At 45.7% G+C, this 25,839-nt stretch overlaps 1 protein-coding gene across 7 annotated transcripts in view; it reads right to left on the bottom strand.

Annotated features, from left to right (window-relative positions):
• Heatr4 (HEAT repeat containing 4) overlaps window positions 1-25,839 on the bottom strand; it is a 34,793-nt gene that overhangs the window by 5,258 nt on the left and 3,696 nt on the right. For 5 of the 7 annotated variants that reach the window (XM_035445011.1, XM_035445010.1, XM_035445007.1 and 2 more), the window contains exons 2-17: window positions 22,984-23,927; window positions 21,257-21,447; window positions 19,901-20,041; window positions 17,987-18,190; window positions 15,970-16,113; window positions 14,213-14,374; window positions 12,586-12,746; window positions 11,894-11,998; window positions 9,710-9,828; window positions 8,652-8,832; window positions 7,460-7,529; window positions 5,699-5,888; window positions 5,046-5,124; window positions 4,260-4,419; window positions 2,121-2,206; window positions 908-2,039 (exon numbers count right to left, since the gene is read on the bottom strand). In XM_035445011.1, the coding sequence (XP_035300902.1) occupies window positions 1,497-2,039; window positions 2,121-2,206; window positions 4,260-4,419; window positions 5,046-5,124; window positions 5,699-5,888; window positions 7,460-7,529; window positions 8,652-8,832; window positions 9,710-9,828; window positions 11,894-11,998; window positions 12,586-12,746; window positions 14,213-14,374; window positions 15,970-16,113; window positions 17,987-18,190; window positions 19,901-20,041; window positions 21,257-21,447; window positions 22,984-23,879 (3,432 nt within the window). In that variant the 5' untranslated portion in view covers window positions 23,880-23,927 and the 3' untranslated portion in view covers window positions 908-1,496. Of the gene's footprint in view, window positions 1-907; window positions 2,040-2,120; window positions 2,207-4,259; window positions 4,420-5,045; window positions 5,125-5,698; window positions 5,889-7,459; window positions 7,530-8,651; window positions 8,833-9,709; window positions 9,829-11,893; window positions 11,999-12,585; window positions 12,747-14,212; window positions 14,375-15,969; window positions 16,114-17,986; window positions 18,191-19,900; window positions 20,042-21,256; window positions 21,448-22,983; window positions 23,928-25,839 lie in introns of those variants that run through there. The other 2 variants (XM_035445012.1, XM_035445013.1) reach the window with 2 other exon arrangements.

The following is a 25,839-nucleotide window of genomic DNA, read 5'->3' as shown; positions in this document are numbered from 1 at the left end:
CTAGCTCTTGTAGACCAGGCTGGCCTCGAACTCACAGAGCTCCACCTGCCTCTGCCTCCCGAGAGCTGGGATTAAAGTCGTGCGCCACCATCGCCCGGCCTGTGCTAGGCAGTTACAAAAGGCGACAAACCGCGAAGCCCGGGAAGCCAAAGGGCGCAGGAGGAGGGTGGGCGTGGCCTACCTAGGGGCGGCGGGAGGGTGCGTCCCCTTCCCATAAAGCACCGCGGCTGCGGGAGCACCCCTCTGCTCGGCCTTCTCGGGTTCTTTACCGCCCCGCCATGGATGAGCTTCGGAACGGCGCGGCGCTGGTGAGGCGCGGGCGGGGGAGGCGCCGGCGCCAGCCGCAGCTCCGCGGCGGGTCGGTCTTGGCCCTGCCCCTGCGGCTCCGGAAGATCCGCAGGCACCGGAAAAGTGCGGCGTCCCGCGTGGTGGCGCCGAGGGCTCGCGCGCCGCCGAGCGAGGACTCGGACTCGGAGGTGGAGGCGGCCGCGGGAGAGCCGGAGGGGCCTGCCGAGCGGCGGGGGACCTCGCGGCCGGCGTCCCGGCGGCGCCGCGGGGAGGTGCAGGCCGCACTCTCCCGAGACCTGCAGATCCGCGTGCGGTTCCCGGACACGAACGGGGAGGGCCCCAAGTGGCCCCGGAAGTCGCCGCTGAAGCAGGTGTTCTCGGAGCTGAACAGCATCCCCAGCAGCCGGAGTCGCGCCGCCCGCCTCTTCGAGTGGCTCCTGGCGCCCATGCCTCCCGACCACTTCTACCGGTGCCTGTGGGAGCGGGAGGCGGTGCTGGTGCGGCGGCAGGACTCCCTCTACTACAACGGCCTGTTCTCCACCTCCGAGCTGGACTCGATACTGCGCAGCCAGGACGTGCACTTCGGACAGCACCTGGACGCCGCGCGCTACGTCGACGGGAGGCGGGAAACCTTGAACCCACCGGGCCGCGCTCTTGCCGCCACCGCGTGGTCCCTGTACCAGGCCGGCTGCTCCTTGCGCCTTCTCTGCCCGCAAGCTTTCTCTTACAACGTGTGGAGGTTTCTGGCCGTGCTCCAGTTACAGTTCGGAAGCATGGCAGGCGCCAACGTTTACCTCACGCCCCCCAACTCACAGGGCTTCGCTCCCCACTACGACGACATTGAGGCTTTCGTGTTGCAGCTGGAAGGTCGGAAACTCTGGCGTGTCTACCGACCGCGGGACCCAAGCGAGGAGCTCCCTCTGACATCTAGCCCCAACTTCAGCCAGGAGGACCTTGGTGAGCCGGTGCTAAAAGCGGTGCTGGAACCTGGAGACCTGCTTTATTTTCCTCGGGGCTTCATCCATCAAGCTGAATGTCAGGATGAAGAACACTCTCTGCATCTCACCTTGTCCACCTACCAGCGCAATACATGGGGTGACTTCTTGGAGGCTGTAGTGCCCCTGGCAGTGCAAGCAGCAATAGAAGAAAATGTGGAGTTTCGAAGGGGCCTGCCTCGAGACTTCATGGATTACATGGGGGCCCAGCATTCAGACTCCAAGGATCCGAGAAGAACAGCTTTCATGGAAAAGGTGAGGGTCTTGGTTGCTCACCTGAGACACTTTGCTCCTGTCGATGCTGTGGCTGACCAGAGAGCCAAAGACTTCATCCATGATTCCTTGCCCCCAGTGTTGACTACTACGGAAGAGGCACTGAGTGTTCATGGGCTCCCAGTTCACTGGAGCGACGGAGAACTTGTAGATGAGGGGGCCCGGTTGACAACAGAAACAGAAGTCCATATGCTTCAGGATGGCATAGCTAGGCTGGTGGGTGAGGGAGGCCGCTTGTTCCTCTACTACTCGGTGGAAAACTCTCGTGTTTACCATCTGGAGGAACCCAAGTGCTTGGAAATCCACCCACAGCAGGCTGACGCCATGGAACTCTTGCTTCGCTCCTACCCAGAGTTTGTGAGAGTACGGGATTTGCCCTGTGACAGTGTAGAAGACCAGCTTTCCCTGGCAACCATGCTGTATGATAAGGGACTGCTGCTCACCAGGACAAATCTGGGTCTGATTTAAGTTTCTTGAGGATGGCTGGAAAGAATGCAGTGTGATTGTACACTACCACCGCCACCTTTTTTTTCTTCCCTTAAAAAAGTCATATTCTTTTCTTACCTTGTTATGCATCAGTATGGTTACATTTACCTTTATGGCTGCTTCGATGTCACAAAGCTCAGACCTTTTAGGAAGAATCTCTTCATCTAGGCACAAAAGAAAACAGAAATTGGAGCAAGGGGCAAAAAGCTGTTTCTGCAGAAGCAGCAGCAGCTCCTGTCATTTCAGACCACCAGCTGCTTTCATTCCCTGCAGGCTTCGGTGTATTATGTGTATTATGTGGCATTGGCTGCCATTCTGCTTGAGACATAGGTTTTTTTCTTTTCTTTTTTTTTTTTTTAGATAGGGTTTCTCTGTGACTTTGGAGGCTGTTTTGGAACTAGCTCTTAGAGACGAGGCTGGTCTCAACTCACAGAGATCTGCCTGCCTCTGCCTCCCGAGTGCCAGTGGCTGCGCCACCACTGCCCGCCGGAGACATTAGGGGTATTTTTATATGTAAGTTGCTTCTTTGCATTCTTTTTCATCGGTTTGTGGGGTGGGATGGGGTCAGTATGCTGGTTATGTTTGTATGAACGTTAGAAGATTTATTAAATGTGCCAAAGACCGTTTCTCTTTTCTAAGCCTAGATTTTTTTGGATTGGTTTGAAAATTCGAGATGGGGAAGAAGGTAAAGTATGGCTGAAATGAAAGGAATGTGTATGCTGTCAAAGGAGTCCATTAACTTTGTTTAAAGAGGGCTGGTAGAACAAGTGTACGGTTAGCATGTGCAGTGCCTTGGGTTCATCCGAAGCATCACATGCTTAGAGAAGAAAAGCATATCTGACTAGGGCCTTTTGGAGGTAATTTACTCATTTTAAATACGCTATTTGAACTCCATCCAAACAGTGCAATCCTCATGGAAAAGGTTCCACTAGCAGCCAGCTTTGAAGTGTATTGTATTTGTACAGTGCTTGGTTTTAAGTCAGTGACTGACACTGCTCCCAAAAAGACAGTGTCATGTTGCCTGGTTACCCTTTCATAGACCTTTTAGCAAGCTGGCCACAGGGAAGATTGATGTTCAAGTTACTTTCCACTCTCATTTTCCCCCTGGAAGTTGGATGAAACTTCCCCAAATCTGGCAAGTGCATAGTCTGAAGATTGGAAGAGAACGTGGTGCACTCGGAGCACTTGGAACCAGAAGATCTGGGTTTGGGGTGGTGGCTGGTAGGTAGGCAACTGGCGGAATGACCTGAGGCTGCTGCTTACAGATTTTGTAAGTATATTTTGGTACCATTTGACTTCTGCATCCTTATCATTTAGAGTGTATCTAGGCCTTTTAAGATTCTGTTTAGCAGGGCGGTGATGGTGGTGCATGCCTTTAATGCCAGCACTAGGGAGGCGGAGGCAGGTGGATCTCTGAGTTTGAGGTCAGCCTGGTCTACAGAGTGAGTTCACCAGGACAGCCTCAAAACCACAGAGAAACCCTGTATAGAAAAACCCTAAAGAAAAAGATTCTGTTATAACTGAGGTTTAGGGTTTTTTGTTTTGTTTTTTTTCTCTCTTGAGTCAGGATTTCCCTGTGGCTTTGGGGGCTGCCCTGGAACTAGCTCTTGTAGACCAGGCTAGTCTTGAAGTCACAGAGATCTGCCTGCCTCTGCCTCCAGAGTGCTGGGATTAAAGGTGTGCACCAAACACCACAGTCCCCCCCCCCCCAGGATTTCTCTGTGTAGCTTTGGAGCCTATCCAGGTACTCGCTCTGGGGACCAGGCTGGCCTCGAACTCACAGAGACCTGTCTGCCTCTGCCTCACGAGTGCTGGGATTAAAGGTGTATGCCACCAACACCCAGCAGTTTCAGTTTTTAAGGTTGAAAATGTTTAGAAAAAATTTTTCCCTTAAATTAGAACATAAAATGACTTCTTTCCTTCCAGCTGCACTAGATTATCACTACAAAAGGTGAAATGTGTAAGGTCTTTGGGGTACTTAAACATACGTAGTAGTTACCTGTTTTTCTAAAGGCTCGTGCTTTTCTAGTTTGTCCTCTTTTTAAGTCAGTTCAGATAGAGCTACTTTAAATTACAGCAATTGCAGATAGTTGGAAACCTGGGGCTGGAGAGGGAGTGGATGGAAACCAAGAAGGGCTCCTATCAAGTTCCCAAATGTCTAGGTCCTGGGATAGTCTGGTAAGAGTCAAGGGATGGGTTAACTGAAAAGAAACCTACTCTCAAAAACGCCTTGAAGAAAAGTTTGGAGATCCAGTGGTTTTTGGCCCTCTTTGGGTTCTGAGTAAACACGTCTTCCTTTTTCCTTTAGATTTTTTACAGCTGCTTCCAACTTGAATATTTTCTCCGACAGCAAGTCCTTTTGATTTAGTGTTGCAATCTAATGAGGAAAATGTTTTAAAAAACAAACAAACAAACAAAAAGCAGCCAACTGTATTAGGGAAGAAAAAGCATTATTCCAAGCATGAAGCGGGGAGGCTGAGACAAGAAGCTCCCAACTTTTCAGTTCATTTCGAGCTACATAGTAAAACTCTCAAAAAAACCAAAACATGCCAGGCCTTAGTGGTGCACGTCTTTAATCCCAGCAGAGGCTGGTGGATTTCTTGAGTTCAAAGCCAGCCTGGTCTACAGAGCGAGTGCCAGGATAGGCTCCAAAGCTACACTGTCCCAAAACCAAAACAAGGGGCTGGAGAGATGGCTCAGGGGTTAAGAGCACTGTCTGCTCTTCTAGAGGTCCTGAGTTCAATTCCCAGCAACCACATGGTGGCTCACAACCATCCGTTATGAGATCTGGTGCCCTCTACTGGTGTGCAGATATACATGGAAGCAGAGTGTTACATACATAATAAATAAAATCTTAAAAACAAAACAAAACAACAACAAAAAAAAACAAAAAGAAAAAACCCAGAACAGGAAAAAGATAAGTAATTGACTGTATATCATGCTTATTAGTAAAACTGTTTGAAGCCCTGGATTTCCTCTTGACAACAGTTTGTTCTGATTTACCTTGCTTTTGATCTCCTGAATCAATTCTTGATTGCCTTCAGTTTGTAAGTTAAGTGCCTTCATTGTCTGGTAAATTTCCCTGAAAGATATGAAAGGTTGTTCTACCTTGTGCTTAAAGTATGGTGTTAAACAATGTAGGATTTGGAGTCAGGCAAGAATCCCAAAACTCCACTCATCAACAGTTTAACTGAGTCTTTTCTGTAGAAATGATAAGTACACAGCAGTTGTGCAGTTCCAGAGTATATGTGTGAAGGCAGTGACAGTTACTATTTGTGAAAGGTACCAAATGCCATTGCATTTCTTGTCACCACAGCTTTATAATGTAGAGTTTCAACTGCATTGGAGACAAACAGAAAAGGCCTAGGTAGGGGCACAGCACTTTGAGTGTGGATAAGTGCATTGAAACCCTGGTATTGTTGACTTCTAGTCTATTGTCTCAGTAGGTACTGGATAAATGTTTGAGAACACGAAAAATCTAAAACTCCCTAGAAGAAGAGAAATAACGCATGAGCTGTGGGAGCTGTGACAATCCAATTATGGCGGGAATATCTGTTACCCACTTAGCCTGGGAAGGCAGAGCATATTTAGTGATTAAGGATTGGAAAATTGGTAATCCAGGAGGTCATGGCAGAAAACAGAGGTTTAGTGCTTACTTAAGAACAGCCTCGTGGTTCTCCAGGAGCAGTACATCCAGAAAGGTGTCCCTGACCTGGTTTCCTTGGAGCTTGAGGGCTAGGATGCTACGGCAAGCTTCCAGTCGCACACCTGGGGACTCTTCAAAGTGGACAGCCCAGAGCAGAAGCTCTGTCAGCTGGGGACTTACTTGCCCAATCTGTCCCAAAGCTGTAGAGGTGACAGGGCAAGCATGTTCCACTGTCATTGAAGACTTGATTACATCCTAGCATCCAGAAGGAATTTGTGAATTGCAGACAGTATCTTGGGGATGGTAATCATTAGATAGGAGTAAAATGAAAATTATTTCTAAGTAGTAAAATTGAGGAACTCTGGAGATCCAGCAAAGCGTTGCTCAGCATGTGCGAGGTTTGATGGCTAACTTCAGGGCAGGGTCTTGCTTTGTGTCCCTGGCTGGCCTCACATTTGCAGTGACCCTCTGCCTTTGCCTCCTGGGGGCTGTGATTACAGGTGTATATTGCCATACCTGACTGCAATAGGATAGCTCTTCCAAAGGACTCCTAAGAGGAGTTTTTTATACTGTCCTTACCTAATGGAATATAAACATAACTGAGTTTGCCTATTCAGGAATTAGATAGGGGGCAAATTTAACATGGAAGGGCAGTGTAGTTAAGGTAGACTGGTGGGGACAGAAGGCATAATTATTTCTCAAGATTACCTAGGTGTGGTTCTGCTAAGGGTTCATCAAAAACCACTTCAAAAAGAGAAGCAGTGCAGAGGTTCTAGGGAAGAAAAAAACCTGGAAAATTGAAGAGCAAGTTTTTGTGGGTTTTTTTTTTGTTGTTTTTTGGTTTTTTTTTTTTGTGAACCAATGAGCTTTATTGTGGTTATTTATAGAAATATGGGTGAGGGGTAGCATACAGGAGCAGAATTGACTTAAAGAAAGCTGTATCACCAAAGGCCATCCCAGCATGGCTGAAGATCACAGAAACTGGGAAACCTGGAACACCCAACACAGCCTGCAGGCAGCCTAACGGTGGAAAGTGTCCTTTTCAAGTGACTCTCGTCTAAATATCTCTCAGGAAGCTGGCGTTGTCTCTGAGTTGTGTTTGTAGCTTGTCTTGTGAGGGTACTCTCAGCTTTTATTGCTTACTTTGGCAGAGATGGGGCCTAGTGAATCTAGTCAGTTTCAGGTACTTCCTGAGGCTATTTCAACTTGTTTAATATCTCCCTTCAGGGTGGAATAGTTCAGTTGTGGAGAAAACTGTTAACACAACAGAAGTGTTTTTGTTTCTTTATTTCCTTTTTTTAATTTTTTAAAATTTTATTTTATTAGTTCAAATTAGGAACAAACTTGCTTCGGATGTCAATCCCCCCCCCCAACATCCCACCTGCCCCTAGCCATCCTCCCTCTACTCCCCAGGCAGGGTGAAGAGCAAGTTTTAAGCTCTGTGACTATCTTGAATCTGGTTTGACTCTTAACAAGTGCTAGTTGAAATCTCCAGGGAAAGCAACATGTATCCAACAGTGGATACAACTAGAAATGTATCCTTAATTCTGGTGGTGGGACTGTGTAGTCTGTTCTTAGCAAATTTCAAAAAACCTAGACTTAGGATCCTTAACTAAACATTTAAAAGAAAATTTCTTTTCTTTCTCAGCCCAGAGACTTCTGAGAAGCTAAGACAGTTCCTTCCACTAGCTGTCTCACTAGAGTTTCTAAGGGTCTTAGCATGAAGAAAGTATTTCAAGTGTAGTGCTTAGAGCTATTATTTCTGAAATACCTCGAATGGCTAAAGCCTTGGTTTTCCAGAAGGGATCTTTGTGCATCAGATTCAGGAGGCATTCAAACACCTGCAATAGACAGGAAAAGTTGAGTGGGAAGAACCAGACTAAGAATGGACCAGAGGCAGAGACCCCACTTATTTCTAGGGATGCTTTAACTGGAAAAGCAACCTTCTATTAATTCTAGTGACAGGTGGGCTACAGTCTGTATAACTAGCTGAATTGTCTGTTCTTTGTGTATTTTTCTCAACACAGATCTGTCACCATAATACACTAATTGCATGCTCTACCACTGAACTGCACTCCTAGTGGAGACTTTCTCTCCAGTCTCTCTCTCTTTCCCCTACTCCCCATACTCATTTTTGAGACTGTATTACTGTGCTTTTGTTTTTTGTTTGTCTTTTTGTTTTTCGAGACATGAGTTTCTCTGTGGCTTTGGAGGCTGTCCTGGAACTCGTTCTGTGGACCAGGCTGGCTTTGAACTCTCAGAGATCCGCCAGCCTCTGCCTCCCGAGTGCTGGGATTAAAGGTGTGTGCCATCACTGCCCAACCCTGAAATGCATTCTAATGTATATGGGTGTTTTGCCTGCATATATTTATCTATGCACCACTTAGTACAATGCCCTTAGAGGCCAGAAGGTGTCATTGGATCCCTTGAAAGTAGAGTTACAGATAGTTGTGAGCTGCCATTAGGAATGGCAGTCCTCTGGAAGAATGGAATGAAACCCAGTCCTCTGGAAGAGCAGTCAGTGTCCTTAACTGCCGAGCCGTCTCTCCAGCCCCTCACCTCAAATTCTTGCACCTTCTGCCTCTTGCCTTATCTCACAAGTGTGAGGGTCACATCATGCTTCACTTAGACTTCTTGTGAATACCTCTGTTCAGTTTTGCCCTAATAACAAGCGAGTATAAACCTTTTTCATTGGCATTAACCCTTCCGCCTATCAGTGACCAGCTATTAGGAAGCTAGTTAGCTGACATGAGAACAGAATTGAGAGGGGGGCATGTTCTGGCTTGAAGTTTGGGCTCACTAAGCTAAATGCTTCTTACTGATTGATGTGGCTGTCTCCATTCACCTTTCTGCCAGACTGCTCATCCCATGTCCCCAGAGAATAGTGAGTGTACTGGGCACAGCAGAGATAGTGACACTCTTCGGTCCATCAGATAAGATGACAACATGCTGCCTTGACTTACCAGCTTGTCACGGATCTGCAGGGCACCTGCTGCCAAACAAGCCGCCTGTCGAACTGCTATAAACTCATCAGAGAGGCATCTCAGGAAGCTTGGGAGAAGCTTGGCTGTCATGAGCTTGAGCATACGAATCAGGGAAAGGGCCTCAATCCGCTCCTGGGAATTTCCTTGACTCAGCTTAATCCTGTAAGACACAAGTGGCTTTTATTTTCCTTAAACTTTTCTGTGCTGCCGGTCATTAGTGGCGTACATCTTTAGTCCCAGCACTCAGGAAGGCAGAGGCAGGTGGGTCTCTGTGAGTCCAAGGCCAACCTGGTCTACAAAGTGAGTTCCAGAACAGCCTCCAAAGCCACAGAGAAACCCTGTCTCAAACCCCCCTCCCCAAAATAAAAAAAAAAAAAACCAATAAATAAATAAAATTTTCTGTGCCTTGTTACCTTCCACCATGCCCTCTGGATAGAATTCTAGCTTTGTGGGCCCAGTTACGTGGATATACCTTTTCTAGTTGGTGTATAATCATTAAAGTTTCCATGGGTTGGGACCGGGTGTCTTTCTTGAACTCCTGTTACCTAGCATGTGGTAGACATTCATGTCTCTTGAACAACCAAATAAAGGTTGCACCTCCTCTTACAAATACAGTGCTCATTTTGGCAGTTGTCTCCCAGCCTGAATGACTGCATCTTCATGGAACTTGGCCTTACTAGTCCACATTGCGTATCACATTTTCCTATAGCAGTTATGGTATATTCCATTGTTCTAGGTTAGTATGGTTTGTTTTTGTTTTGTTTTGTTTTGTTTTAATTAGGTATTTGCATATTGTGTTTTCGTTCATCAGAATTGTGTCCTTCCTCAAATACCTAAAAGATTACCTCACCCTTAGTGGACACCCAGTGCTTCTTTGGCTAGCCATGATAGTAGTTCCTGTAGAGACTGAACTTTTTACAGTGGGGCCCAGTATGCTGATCATACCCAGAGCTCAGCAGATAACTGGCTGGATCCAGATCACCCAGGCACTCCTAAGAAAGGAAGGGCTTCTGAGCTCTCGGAAGACTGGGTCTTACCTGATCATGTCGTGCACCTCTTTCCCAAGGTTCATCTGCCCCAGTGCTTTGGCAGCCGCTTGCCTGACTTCTTTGTTCCAGTCGTTCCACATCAGCTCAATGAGTTTATGTTTCATATCCTATCAACAGGTGTGATAATTGGCTCACTAATTTTGTACTTGACACCAGGTTTTTGTCTATTTAATTTCTCAGTCCAGTTGGGCAGATGACACAATGGAGGCTTTGATTAATTTGCCCGAGGATGATCTGGTAAATCCTTATGCCTGGTCTCAGAACCCAGGTCTGTTTCCCAAAATCATCTCCTAAACTCCTGCATCATGTTGGCACCAACATAATGAGTGTGAGAGACTTGAATTCAAAGGTATTACAGTATTGAGCAAACTCCTCATTCCAGATTGCCTGAGACTTTTCTGGGTTTAGTACTGAAAGTCCATGTCCCGAACAAACCGGTACCCTGTACCAGGGTACTTCTTTCTTACTGGGAAGGGAGAACACTGCTGCAGCTGTGATGATGATAATTATGAACTAGTTTCCCAGCCTGAAACATCTTTTTCTACCTCCATCTGGTACCAGGTATTTTCCTATTTAGAATTGGCTAAAAAGGCACCTCCCTAGTAAAGTCTCGTCTGCCCCTGTAAGCATAGGAAGCCCCTATGTATACTATAGTGCCTTGCAGCTACTTTTGTTATAGCATTGCCAAGGTAAGATACAGTCTGTACCACTAATGCTCTCACATTGCTTACCATTGTAGGGGGGTTGTGGTCAGACACTGCTTGCTGACCAAGTGAATAAAAGAACTCAGGCACATTGCCCCTTTAAATTCCTGCAGTTTATCATGAAGTCCTCAATGTGTGTAACTTGTGCACAGCTACTGTCTTGGCAGAGGCCCAGCATGTGAGAGAGAATCAGCCTGTGCTCAAGCCTCTTCAGGTTGTTGTCCTGAATGACCGGTGCTGTGCTTTCTTTAATAACATGTGAGGGTTAAGAGTGGAGGGCGCCCTCTCCTAAGCAGGAATAGCCGTGTTACGGGCTATACGGACAGTATGCAGTGTGATAAAAGATGGAGCAGCTCTAAGGATGAGGGACCGATTCCACTCAGACAGCTAGTGATTAGAACATAATAGTAAAAAGAGGTTCAGGTTTCACTTGCTCAGAATTTCTTCTTCAATTGTAGCCAAGTCCCACACCCTCAAGTTGTTTAGCCACTTACATTCAGTAGACACCAGGCTCCAGAAAGTTTCAAGGGAGCACCTTGCATCCACTCTGCTCGCAAGTTGTGGGAGCCTGTGTAAGGAAGCTGTGAGCTGGCTGTGAACTCTGGATGGGACAGAGTACAGAATGTTCTCCCGACAAGGTGGCCTTCTAGAAAGAATTGCCTGGACTATGATAAGTGAATGCATTTGAAAGCAAGGACATGAAGGGAATGCCCTGGCATGGCCACGTGAAAAACAAAGGCCTGGGAAGAATATTGGCTCTTTTCACACTGTCAAAGATGATAAGACAACACCTGGTATACTCCCTTATTATACTTGTATTTGCTTAAGCTAACTGTAAACATCACCTCATGTTTTGCTTGCTTTAATAATGAGAAATGCTTTGTTTGCACTACTGGATTTTAAATGCCTGTAGTCCCCTAGTAGTCCATGCAGGTTTTTGGCATGTTCTTTGATCCAGGGAGACAGTCCCCCTGGCCACCAGAGGAATCGACGTCTATTCATTTGGATTGTGAAGTCTTATTGCTCCAATTTCAATGCCATTGTTTTTGAAAACAGGGACTATGTGTGTGCTGAATATTCAGGGAACCAACACAGGTATTTGTTTAGTTGGATTGTTGGGTCTTTTCAGTTTGCTTCTCAAATCAAGGACTAATATTCAGCATAGGATGAGGGAGGCATGCATCGTTGACTAATACTCTCATAATGTCTACTACTAGTGAGATAGTGACAAATCACTATTAAGTTTATAAGCTCCCTCTTGGTTTGTATGCATTTGATAGTGGCTATGTCACATTTTTGGATTGTCACTCCACCAAGAAGCACTGGCTTAAAATGAGAGAAGGACATGATACTTAAAGATATTTCAAGTTATGAATAAGAGGCAGCAATGAGATACTAGATAGAAGCAAAAAGTAGGAAGACTACAGGCCAACTTTGCCAGACTTTCTGGGAACGAAGACAGACTTACCTTACAGATATTTCCACTGATGCGAGAGAAAGCCCGGCAGGCCATAATGCGGTCCTTCCATTGCCGGCTGTTGAGCTCCACAGCGAGCATTGTGTGGATCAGGGTCTGAGGAAAAGGAAGACTTGCATGGATAGCCTTGCTCACTCTTAGAGATACTAGAATCTTGAAAAAATTATGTCCTAACATGTCATCCAGCATAGTAAATGCCCCAAGGTCACTAAATCCTCATTCCTATTTAAGGAACAGAGTGGGTTCATAAGAGATGGGCACTCTTCTACCCAAGCAACCTGACTTCAGTTATGAACCAGAAAGAAAATACAGGTCTAATAATCTGAGCAGAAAATGAGGGTCTTCCCTTCAGTCCCTGGGATGGTTTGTATCTCCACAGTGTATGAAGTCTTGTGTGTCTACCCCCAATGAACAGAGGTAAAAGGGGGGTATCAGTGATAAGCCTCTGTGAGAAGCAGTTTGCATGTCATGACTCAACCTTTATGCTGCTAGAAACTTCTCAACTAGCTTCTCACATCCCCCCTGGACACTTGTCCATATCCGGTTTTACAGACCTGGTGTACTTGGCCTATGCTTGACATCATTCTCAGGCACCACCATTCTTGATTCCTTATGTGCACCAACTATAGGCACTTCCTCCCCCAAGCCTCATTTCCTTCTCTTGTTCTGAAGTGGACACATACCGTCTTTCCACTGAGATGGTCCAGGAGGATACAAGCCTGCTCCTCAGTGGCCTCATTCTTCTTGTTAAAGAGCTGGTAGAGGATCCTCTTAATCACTGGGTAGGTGGCAATGCCTTCCAGAGCCAAGCACTGAGCTGCGGCCCAGCTGTCCACACTATTACCTGTCCCAGTGGGTTGAAAAAATGAGTTCAGATTGTTTTCTTCCAGAGAGAAACACATTTGAATGGGTACCTGTGACTGTTAACTGCCTGCTACCTCACTTTCCAGTGTCCCACGGAGTCTAGAAATCCACTCTGATACTTCAACCATATGACAAGATTTTAAATAAAAACAAAAAACCTGCAAAACATTTTTTGAAGACAGAATTTCATTTAGTCCAGGCTAGCCTTAAACCCATTGTGTAGCAGAGATGACCTTGGGCTTTTGGGGGATGGCAGGATTAGGGAGAGAATCCAGGGCTCAGTGCATGTAAGGCAAAGCCCTGTGCCAGCAGGCTGGAGCCCCGTTCCTGACCTCACCTGCCTCTACCTTTTGGGTGCTAGAATTAAAGGTGTGTGCCATGAGGCTGGACTAAAACTTTACAAGCTCTTCTTTGTAGCACTTCTAATTGGGAAGGCTAGAGGGGCCTGGGAGGAAGTCCCTTCCTAAAACAGATGAATTAAGCAGTGGATTGTTCATATACAGAAGGCCAGACTAGCCAACCAGTTTTCCCATGCTAAGCCAAGGAACAACTCATCTCAACACAGGTCAGTGCTCTCTTCTGGCAGCTTTGATAATTCCAACATGATAATGCCTAGGTGTTACTGTGAAGACATTGGAAGCATGATGTTTTCAGGAGGTGATTTAAAAAAAAATGTATTCAGCTATTGTTATCTTTTCAATAATAAAATGTTATAAATAAGAGGCCATTGTTTGTTGTATTTACTTTTTGGTACTAGGAATAAAATTCTGGGCCTAAATGTGCTGGGCAACCATACTATCATTGAGCTAGAAATCTAGCCCTAAAATTATTGACTAGCATGTATTAACTGTATTATTAATGGGGTTTAGGGTGCTGTTTCAAGGCATGCATACAGCATTACATTGATCAAACCCACCTGCCTTTATCCACCTTCTGCTTCCCACCCCTAACCTCTAGCAATCACTCTTTTACATTTCCACATGGAAGAGACGGGGTAATTTGTTTTAGTTAATATCTTCAGTTTCATCCATTTTAGGACATGGTTTATAGAATGGATCTGTGAAGGCTCAATCCAGGTAGCAATTCATGCCACTTGTTTAGTAAAACTACGTAAAAGAACTAATGTCGCCAGGCGTTGGTGGCGCACGCCTTTAACCCCAGCACTCGGGAGGCAGAGGCAGGTGGATCTCTGTGAGTTCGAGACCAGCCTGGTCTACAAGAGCTAGTTCCAGGACAGCCTCCAAAGCCACAGAGAAACCCTGCCTCAAAAAACAAAAAACAAAAAACAAACAAACAAAAAAAAGAACTAATGTCTCTATGTAGTTAACAGACACTCAGACCCAAATGCAGCAGGCAACCCAGCATTATAGGAAAAGGAAAAGACTGGGAAAGCCGATGGTGAGCTAACCTCTATCCCATATTCCAGGTCCAAAGGGAGTTACTCACCCTTCACAAGTGCAGTCTGCATGATGTCCTGGGCAATGGGATTATGTGACTGTATGGCATATTGGCATATGGCTGCTGCCATCCTCACATTGGGATTCACGTCAGACAGAGCAGCCTCTAGAGTAGGCAGGAGGGCCTCTGGCAAATCCGGAATAATTGTCTCTGTAATCAAAGAGGTCCCAGTCCTTTGCTTTTCTCTCAGACAGCATCCTTACCAAGGTCTACCCTATATCTATAGCTTACTAAATCATGGGTCAGTTGACGCTATACAACGGGCAGGATTTTATGTCCAAAGGATTCAGGTGCTGATGTACCAGGTTCCAATCCTTTATCATCTGGTCTCTAGCACTGAAGGCAAAGTGTATTTCCAGCTAGCTATAGTAACCTCCACCGTTCATCATAGTAACAAACCCAACCCATTTACTCATTGTCTAATACAGTATTTCAACTCTGAGTTTGTGAACAAGTAGGTCACAGCAGAATCCAGCAGGGAGTCTTTTAGACTTAACAACAAACACTGATACTTGCTATAGGCACAAGCTTGTCAGGGTGGCAATGTCAGACATTCTTTTTATCTGGGGTTCTTTTTTAGTTTGTCCCAAATGCTTATCTTGGTTTTTTTTTTTTTTTTTTTTTTTTTTGTATTTTTGAGACAGCGTTTCTCTGTGTAACAGCCCTAGCTGTCCTGGAACTCGTTCTGTAGACCAGGCTGGCCTCAAACTCACAGAAATCCACCTGCCTCTGCCTTCGGAGTGGTGGGATTAATGGGGTACACCACCAACCACCAACGCCTAGCCCAAATGTTTATCTTAACCTTTATCTTTATTTTAGGTGCTTTGCCTGCATATATGTCTGTATACCTTGTGCATGCAGTGCCTGCAGAGGCCAGAAAGGGCTTTGGATCCTCTGGGACTGGAATTATAGGTGGATGTGAGCTGACACGTGGGTGCTGGGAATCAAGCCCAGATCCACTGGAAGAATAGCTAGTGCGTTTAACCACTGAACCATCTCTCCTGGCACTGTCTGAGGTTCACGAAGCATTCCATGGCATTCACTTTGGATGAATTTAAGTTCCATGAGTATAATATCTCTTTAGTAGCTCCATAGGTACAGTCCTAGGGTCATCGAGGACATGTGCAATAAGGCATCTGGGGAGCCCCAGTGTATACTGTTGGTCAGATATTTTATCTTTCATTTATAGTTCTTTCCAGCTCTGAAGTGATTTATCAGTCAGGGCTTATTTTGTCATAAGAATTTTTGCCTATAAACATAGGAAGTCAGCCTGGCAGCGGTGGCATATGCCTTTAATTCCAGCACTCGGGAGGCAGAGGCAGGAGGATCTCTGTGATTTCAAGACCGGCCTGGTCTTCAAAGTGAGTTCCAGGACAGCCTCCAAAGCCACAGAGAAACCCTGTCTCAAAAAAAAAAAAAAAGATATAAAAGCTATCAAATCACTTACGTAATTTTTTTTCACCCTTTCCCCTTCCTACCTTTCTTTGCTGAGGCTCAAACCTGGGACTTGGTACGTTCCAGGCCAATACTCTATACTGAGTTATACGTTCAGTCCTTATATTTCAAGATTTTTATTTTCTATGTATGAGTATTTTGTCTGAATGTATGAATATGTAGCATGTGATGAGCTTGGCTGTCTGGGCAGGTTCTAGGCCTTGATTTCTACATTGGGAAAATGAGCTCAAGTAATGTCTAAGACCTCTCTCAGTCCAGATGTTTCTAAACCCCCGAGTCTTAGCTCTCACCTGAGTCCTGCTTCTCAGAGACAATCCGGGGCCTTTCCAAAGCAGCAGTAGCACATGTGACAATGGCCTGGATCCTCATTTCATCATACATGCTTACCATGCCTCGCAACAGGTTTTCCACTGTCTCATGATGCCACTCGATAACTAAGTCATAGGAAGGAGAATTAAAAGAGAACCACCTACTTAGGGCTAGATATTATGCAGTAAATGGGTAGGCAAAAAGTACCTTTCCTTAGGACAATGCAAGGAACACTTTTAGCTCTGAATAAAGAATTCAGAGAAGGACTTCTTTGGCAAATTGTTTCTGTGATGATTCATACACTTCTTAGGTAGTTTCCCCCAATCGCATCTTATATGCTATTGCTCTGTGCTTAAATAACTTTCCATGGAAAATAGATGGGGTATAAAACACAGTAGTTGGCTGGTTATGGTGACACACAATTAGGCTAAAATAGGCTAAAACCTCATGAATCTGTTGTGGGATAATCTTTTTGCACACTGTAAAGATGTGTCTCTGCCTAAGGTGTCTTCTGATTGGTTTAATAAAGAGCTGAATGGCCACTAGCTAGGCAGGAGAGAATAGTCAGGACTTCCGGAGAGAGGGGAACTCTGGGAAGAAAGGAGGGGATTTTGCTAATGAGACGTGAGGGAGTCAGGCACACAGAATGGAGGAGAGGTAAAAAGCCATCTGGCAGATCATAGATTAATAAAAGCAGGTTAATTTAAGTTACCAGACCTAGTTGGGAACAAGCCCAAGCTTTCATGAATAATAATTAGTATCCATGTCATTGTTTGGGAACTGGCAGTCCCAAAGAAAGACTGACTACATGAATCCATGAGTTCAAGACCACTCTAGGCAACATAGTAAGTCTTCCATCACAAAAATAAAACAAAAGCCAGGCAGTGGTGACTCATGCCTTTAATCCCAGCACTCAGGAGGCAGAGGCAGGCAGAATTACAGGACAGGCTCCAAAGCTACACAGAGAAATGCTGTCACAAAAAACCAAACCACTCCCCCCCCAAAAAAAACCCAAAAAAACTGGGTGTTGGTGACTGGAAACTTTAATCCCAGCACTCGGGAGGCAGAGGCAGGCAGATCTCTGTGAGTTCAAGGCCAGCCTGGTCTACAGAGCAAGTTCCAGGACAAACAAAGTTCAAAGCAATACAGAGAAACCCTGTCTTGAAAAAAAAAAGTAAAAAATAAAAAAATAAAACAGTGAGGGATGAGGTTCTCAGTTGGTAGAAGCATTCAACCTTCTACTTAAAGTTCTTTGAAGGAAAGTAGATTCACGATAACCTCATTTTTACAACTAAATTCCATAGTCAACTGCAATTTCTTTTGACAGCTGCATATCTTATGCTAGGGCAGTATCTTTTGTCTTTCCTGTTTCAGACATGGCTAAGACAGGGTCTCTGCTTGTGAGGTTTCTTAGTATGGTTGTGGTAGGACCCCCAAGAGGCTAAGAGAAGAAAAACAGGCTGGTCAGTGTTCATGGGTGTAGTGCAACTCCACCACATTTCTCCTGCAACCAACTGTTCCTCCTCCTTCCCCTCCCTTTCCACCTCAGCTTTTTTTTCTTTAGTTTCACTACCGAGTAATCTAAAGTATCCACCCATTCAGAAGGCAAGTCATTTTACATGATAGACAAATACGCCAAAAGAATGTATAAAAAGCTCTGTTCCAGGATGCCTGTGGCTCTTCATTTGAGGAGAATCCCACAGACAGTGCTAGCACTTGAACTGTTTTTTGTAAAAGCCTGGGGTCCAGTTTTTCTGTTCAGAAAGCCTACAACACAGTGAGTTCCCACGCATTCCTGAAGTTCCCACACATACCTGCCTATGTATGCATAAAGAGCCCAGCATAATATTAGCCTAACACCTGCTGATTGAAAGGCTCTTACCCATGCCCTTTAACGAGGCAGCCAGCCTTCTACAGTTTACAAGACGGATGGGCTTTTCCAAGCTTGGGGAACACATACTCACAAATATCCACTATTTCAGCGCTCTCTTCACTTACTGAGTGCCCAGGCAGTCTTCCACTCTTGTAGCATCTTCCGAAGTACTGCCAGCTCCCAAGTCACATGCTCCTTCAGAGGTTGGACCTGCTTCTTCACCCTTCTAGTCTCGGTAGGCGTGACCTCCTCGCCCACTTTTAGCAGAAGGCCCTTGACTCGGGTGGGCAAAGCAACCCAGCGCTGGACTCCTTTCTTGACCTTAAAAGCTGTGTAATTAAGAGGCAGGTCTCACCTGACTGCCTGACTATGGAACCCCAGGGACTTGGACATGCTTGCAAGTGCTACACACAGTGTGGGGGTTTGAATAAGAATGTCTCCCAGGAGCTGGAGAGATGGTTCAGCGGTTAAGAGAGCACTGACTGCTCTTTTAGAGGACCACAGTTCAATTCCTACTACCCGCATGGCAGCTTATAACTGTCTGTAACTCCAGTTCCAGGGGATCTGGCACCCTCACACATACATGCTGGCAAAATAGCAATGCACATACAAATTTTAAAAACATAAAAAGAATGTCTCCCATTGTCACTTATATTTGAATATCACCAGGGAGTGACACTATTTGAAAGGATTAGAAGGATCTACCTTGTTAGAGTAAGTGTGGCCTTGTTGGAGATCGGTCACTGGGGGTGGACTTTGAGGTTTCAAAAGCTCAAACTAGCCCACTCCTTTTCAATCTGTGGACCAGAATGTAGCCCTCAGCTACTATACTGGCAGAATGCATGTGGCCATGCTCCCTGCCATGATGGTAATGTAATGGACTGAGCCTCTGAAACCGTAAGCAAGCCCCTAATTAAACATTTTCTTTCATAAGAGTAGTCTTGGGGGCATTGGGGGCGCACGCCTTTTAATCCCAGCACTCGGGAGGCAGAGGCAGATGGATCTCTGTGAGTTCAAGACCAGCCTGGTCTACAAGAGCTAGTTCCAGGACAGCCTCCAAAGCCACAGAGACACCCTGTCTCAGAAAAAAAAAAAAAAAAAAAAAAGTAGTCTTGGTCATGGTGTCTGTCCATAACATAGAACAGGGACCAATGTATCTAGCTACATGCTCAACCCCAGAGAGCTCACCTGAACAGTGATAGTACAAAGACTCATAGGGATTAGAGAGACAGTCTCCTAGAAGATGGGTGCATTTTGTTTTAGAAGTTCATTTCTTGGTCACCTTTGTCTTACAAAATGATGACTGTTATACATTAAAAAAAACAAAAAACAAACAAACAAACAAAAAACAGAAGAGCTCTGGAAATAGCTCAGTGAGTAAAGAAAGCACTTGCTATGCAAATATGAGGATGGGGTTTGAATCTCCAGCACCCAACTAAAAGGTGGGCAGGTATGGCAGACTGCCTGGAATCCATATCCCCCAAAACAACCAGGCTAGGCAGACTAACTCCATCAGTGATATCTCGGGTCAACCTAGAGCCCCTGGCTCAGTGGATAAGATGGAGAGGAACTGAGGAAGACTTCCAACATTAGCTTCAGGCTTCCACACATGTGCCTACTCTTGGGTACTGACACATACATGTACACACACCACCACACACAAACATACCAAGAAAAATGAAAAAAAAAAACAAAAAAAAAAAAAAACAAAGAAAGACCCTTGGCCCTGAGGCAAGGATGAGTTGAGTATAAAGTGGACAGGATGGAGCCAGCCCAGGGACACAGAGGTGGAGGAGGGGTCTGACGAGCTTCCTATGGAAGCACTGAGAGTAATTACTGTAAACCATGTATTCACACCCAAGTAATGTCAGATTCCAACTGGATGAAAGTTCCACCATCTTTCAATGTTTACAATGTTTCGAGATCATTTTTAGGTGTTAGGAAGGAAGTGCCCTTGTTGCTGGTGGTGTCCCTGACTTGGAAGAAAGAGCCTCAGTTGCATACTGCCCCATCGATGGCTTTCTGATCATACTCCTTACGCTTTTCGGGAACAGGCTGGGAGCTCCACTTTTCCGGGCTTACAGGGAAGATCTTAGATAGGTGCTTGTTGTACCTATTGAAGTTTTCCAAGACAATTTGATCATTCTTCCCATGGATCTGGTGAACAATCTTCACTCCATCTGTGAAGAGAGATACAATGGATGACCAGCCCCTTCCCTTTCCCTAATATAAGCCCTTGGGACATTGTCAAAGAACGGTTGTTGCTTAGAAAATGCCACAGCCAGTAGCCTCTTAGGGAAGCCTTATAAAGTCCTAGGCGAGCCAAAGATAGCGTTTTCCATTGGTAAAACAGAAACTAATTTCTAAGCAGTGCTAGACACTAAAGAAGGGGCATTTAATTAACCCCACCAGCTATGAACCCCTTGGCATAATTTTGTTAAGATCATTAAGGAGACCCAGCCAACAGTAATTTAGGAGCAAGATGGAACGGGTGAAGAAGAAACAGCTTGGAACATGCAATCCTAGGTCATCTTCTGCAAGGTCGGGCATCGAAAGGCTAGCAAAGCAGAAGGGTAGTAGCAGACAGTCATGAAGACCCTCCATGTGCTAAGCATTCGGCAGCTCTGTGGATGCTTTCTTGTCTACTGCACAGAAAGTGTGTTCTTGTTAACATTGATTTATAAGTTAGTATCATCATAGTTTGGTTGTGTGTGAAGGGTATGAATCTGCTGATGGTTACTAAGAGGGAATCAAACCAGTGTTTAAACAAATCTGCCTGACTACTAAGCCTGTTTTTTTTTTCACATTTTCAAAAGAGTTTTCATTTTTGATTTTTAATTCAAGTACAAGTCAGCTAGTTAACATAAATACAGAATAAATGCACACAATCTGCATCCGTGTACAAAAATGCAATAGCAACACTCATGAATGGGCAAAACTCATCAGCTCTTTTAAAGCTGACTAAACTATGAATAATTGGTATAATTTAGTTCACATCCACTGGGGTACATTCAGAAAGTTTAACATAACTGAGTAGAACTAGACCTTTTAGCTTCTAAAATGGGTAGGCCTGTTTGTTTTTTAAAACATAGTAGGCCAATTGGGGTGGAGGGGATATCTAAAAGTGAGCAAAGGATAGACAGAAGACTAGGGTGCTCCTAAAGTCAGCTCTGACTCATGTTACAAGCACATGCTCCACTCCCTCCTTAGTGAGATGGGGAGATAGAGAGGCAGACAAAAGAAATGTCTGCTCCCCACTAGATAACCCTGCTACAAATCCTGTACTAGCACTGGGAGATGTACCCCGAGACTCGTCTCCACCCATGACTGTTCGGGTCCCACGATGCCCTCACCTCCTTAGTCCGTACCCCAACCCCAGAGCCCGGCACCATTACCAAAGTAAATCTCCTGCTCGAAGGCATTCTCTGTAGAGTAAGCAAACTCTCCAGCTTTGGGGTTCACCTGCCGGAAGGGATTCTGAGGTGGAGGCTGGATGTTTCTTCTTTCTTGGTCGATACCCCCTGCTGTCATGTTGCTGCCAGGCAGAATTTCAACTGTCTGCACTTGTGGGGAGTAACCAGGTAACCTTGACAGCCATGGTGAGAAACAGGGAAAAGTGGAAATACTGGAAGATGCCCCCTTTCCATTAGGTCCATGACTCACCGTAGCCCCCTTAAGCTCTTCTCATAGAAACATCTGAATACCTGTGCCTAATGACCAGCATCTTCTCTGGAGCCATTTGAATATGGAGACTCTAGAAGAGCCTGTCCTTCAGCCACCCTGCTCCCCTCCACTGATGAAGCCATGCCCCCTGCAGTCACAGGCAGACACCCTGAAAGGGCGGCTGTGTTTCCTGCCCAACTTTTTTTTTTTTTTATGTGTATAGTGGCAAAATTGAGAAAAGGCCCTGCTATATAGCTCAGGCTAGACTAGAATTTAGTATGGCTGGCCTCAAAGTTGTGATCTTCCTGTTTCTCTGTCTCCTGAGAATGCCACCATGCCCAGTCTGCAGTCCATCCCTAACACTGGTTCCCTTAGAAGGTGCGTAGATCAGAGGCAGGCAGATCTCTGTGAGTTCGAGACCAGCCTGGTCTACAAGAGCTAGTTCCAGGACAGCCTCCAAAGCCACAGAGAAACTCTGTCTTGAAAAAAAACCAAAAACAAAACAAAACAAAAAAAAGGTGCGTGGATTTGGGGAAGGAAAACTGTCTTTTCTGCTACCTCGAGGAATCTGTGTGGGAATTTACAGTTTGTTCATTAGGTGGACAGATCTGTCATTTTATATTATATTCCCATCACTCCACAGACTCTGAAATACCAACATCAACAAAAAAAATCAACTCATACTTGTTCAATAACTAACTAACTACATTTCCACTTATTTTTAGTTCCCTTTTGGATGTCAGGTAGATTATAATATCTCCTATCTTCTCTCTAGCTGGGAATGAAAAGAAGCAATCTGAGAATCTCGCAGATTGCTTGTTCTCTGCCCTGAGTCTGCTTGTGTTTGGTGTCAGTGACTCTTATTCAAGCGGAGCAGATCAAACTCAGTGTCATGAGCCCTCTGCCTTTCTCACTGTCAACCTGGATACACCTCTAGGAGCTCTACTGAGCTGGGTCATTAGTCTGGAAGCTCAGTTACTGGATCCCTTTAAGACCTGCTTCTGAGCAGGGTGTGAGCTTCTCCTTCATCGATATCTGAGGCATCCTTAGTGGGAGCTGAGAACTGTAACTATGGAGATATCCTTGGTAACAACAGAGAAGTGTTCCTGGTTTCTAGTGGGTGAAGACCAGAGACGTTGCTAACATCCTACACAGCACAGGGCAGCTGATTATGATATAATGGTGTCCAACCCAGAATGTCAGTAGTATAGGGAGGCTTAGAAACCTTATTTCCAGGAGATCTCAGAAAGTGGGTGTTGGGGGAGAACAAGAGGCTGAAGGGAAAGTGTATTCTGAAGCATAGAGTGTGGGCTGGGGTATAGCCAGGGGTAGTGTGCTTGCCCAACAAATGCGAGGGGTGGGTTTGATTGCCAACACCTGGGAAAACACGATTGACTTCAAATAAGGAGCCTATGGGGAGTTCCTGAAGAGGAGCCATGGACTTCATAGGTCAGCCTACCCGTAGAAAACCGGAAGCAGCAGCTCTGGCTTCTTTATTTCCTCGGGGGGCAGGGTGACACTTTCACCACCCTCAAGTTCTGCTCTTTCTTCTGCCTCCAGCTTTTTGAGGAGGTCCTGATCACTCTCTGAAGTGAGCTCATCCCGAATATGGCTCCAGTCGTACTGATGGCGCAGGAAGCCCTGCCACTTGTTGGGCGAATGCCCAAGCCTCTGCGGACGCTTGTTCTGGATCCACCGCGCTGTGCGCTTGTCCAGCTTCTCCAGCACGATGGCTTCCCAGCCTCGGGCCTCCTTCTCGCCAGGTGGAAGCCAGGTTTCCCTATCCTCCAGACACTCATCTTGAGAGGACGACAGGTCCAGTATATCTTCTGACTTCAAGCGGGAGCGTCGGGAATAGCGGGGGCGTGGGGAAGATTCTTTCTGGTCTGAGCCTCCGGGCTTTGGTTTTTTCAGCTTCTTTTTACAACCCACAGAGCTTTGTGTCTTTGCAAAATGGGTGGTGTCCGCTGTCAGGAGCCCTGAGATATCCAGAATCCTGGTGTAGGCAGGTTTCTCAGCGTGAGTCTTCCTGGCCTGCACAGGTGGGATGATGTCATCCGTGTTGTAGAGGTGCTCAAAATTGTACTGACAGAAAGGCATGCAGGGCAGTCCCCGCTGCCACTTCACTTCCTGAGAAAAGGAAAAGTCGGCAGCCGCCTTTTTCAAATACTGGTGCCTAAGATGTTCGCAGTGCTGTGGGCTGAAGGAGAAGGCCGGTGGCACTCTGGAGACCGAGGTGTACCCCATCTTGTCCGTGGGTTTTGAGTAGAGGAAGATCAGACCCCATCTCAGCCGAGGGGGCTGTGGCTCAGGACACCGAACGGGGGAAAACTTTTTCTTTTTGTGCTTGGTCATGTTTCGCTTCAAATTTTCCTATCCACACTGCTGGTTCACAAGCAGGGCCTGCAGGCAACCAAGAAAGAGACATTGAATACTCCACTCTAGGAGGAATCGGAAGCCCATAGTGGAGTAAGGAAGTCCTGGGAGTTTAGAGAACAGAAAAGAAAAACGGTGCAACATTCTAAATAGCTTTTTTTTTTTTCCCCTTAAGATTTTATTTATTTATTTAGTATATAGTATTCTGCCTGCATGTCTGCCTGCAGGCCAGGAGAGGGCACCAGATCTCATTACAGATGGCTGGGACTTGAGGTCAGGATCTCTGGAAGAGCTGACAGTGCTCTTAAACGCTGAGCCATCCATCTCTCCAGTCCTTCTAAATATTTCTTAATTATAATTTTCCTTCAGATTCTCACATTTGTCTACAAAGTCCTGGACTTTGTAACCTTATGATCGACCATGGCTTTTCAACAGTACCCCACATTTCCAATTCTTTTTTATTCAAACATTTCCAATTCTCTGTTTAAACCACTTGTAAGGAGCTGGGCACACCTGTGCACACATGCTGTTGTCCCCGCTACTAGGAGGAAACATGGGTGGAGCAGCAGAGTGAGTTTAGGAGTTCCAGGCTAGACCCCACCCTTCAGAGAGCTAGGGGTGGGGGATGCCTTTTTGTCCTGCTTAAGCTGGCTAGATCCCCAAGCTGTACTCGAGGGTCCCTCCCTCTCTCCTTCCCTCCAGCTTCCTCTTATGTCCTCTACATGAAATGGCATGTCATCTATACTTGACATAACCTGACCTACTCTTTTAGGTTCAGCTCAATTCCAACCTGCCCCAACCTCTTTCTTGACCAGGCTACTTTGTCATACTTGATGTTATAAATCAAGTAGCCCTTATGCCACCCTGGCCATGGGCCAAGCGCCACTCCCAGCAGCAGCAGCAGCAGCCCCTGCCACTCCCAGAGGCAAGCACTTCTTTGACTTTCACCTGTCGCTCCTGAGTTGTCCCAGGGAGCCATCGGATCAGGTGACTCTGCCTTTGCACACCACAACATACTTTCTGTCCCCAGGGCTGTCTTCTAGCAATGAGACTTGACCCTGTGAGGGTTATTTGTCAGGGCCTTTTTATCCAAAATGTTTGCTTATGGGTCAGAATGGGCAACGTCCATCAAATTAAATCACACGGGATTGTTTTTATATCCCTCTGGGATTTTATTTTCATGAAAACATTAGTTTGTTTCTTTTTTTTTTTTTTGCAGCCACAAGGCCAACATGGCCACAAGGGCATTTGATATTTAAATAGTTGAACCAGAAACATTAAGGCAAAGATAAAGGCTGGTCACAAGGAGCTATTTCTCCTGAAAGAGTGCTGCTCTGGCTGGTTGAAAATTAACTGTTGGGTGAGACTGATATGTGTGTTCTTCACATTCTTACACATTAGTGTGGATTTTGCTCCTATGTCAGGAAGTATTTTGGCCCTGGGCATTTTATTTTTTTATTATAGTTATATAATTTATTGGGGGGGGATACATATGCCCAGGTATACTTGTGGAGGTTAAGTTGGGTAATGTGGGACCCGAGGTCATCAATCTTGGAGGCCAGCACCTTTACCCACTGAACTGTCTCACCAGCTTTAACAATGGATGAGGATGGGTTTCCCTCCCACCCAAGTGGACTAACTGAGGATGTTCCCAGACACACCCTTAAACCTGTATCATAAGGAATTCGGTAACAGTGTAGTCACAAAGAATACCATATTGCCATGTATTCTCAAAGAATAGCTATTATCTGACATGATGGCTGACTGAGAAGGAAGGAGATACATAATAGTTCTATTTCTAAAGCTCCAGTCTGCACACTTATCATGCACTTTGTCTGTCTGTCTTTCTGTCTCCACCCTTTCCTTCTTTTCTGTATTGTACAGAGACTTGATAAGCCAAGCTGTACTGTGACCTTCAGCTCTTCCCACACACACAGCT

Source organism: Cricetulus griseus, chromosome 5 (assembly GCF_003668045.3).
Source record: "Cricetulus griseus strain 17A/GY chromosome 5, alternate assembly CriGri-PICRH-1.0, whole genome shotgun sequence".
In the NCBI taxonomy this organism is placed as follows: Eukaryota; Metazoa; Chordata; class Mammalia; order Rodentia; family Cricetidae; genus Cricetulus; species Cricetulus griseus.
This window is presented reverse-complemented; position numbering and strand designations above follow the sequence as displayed.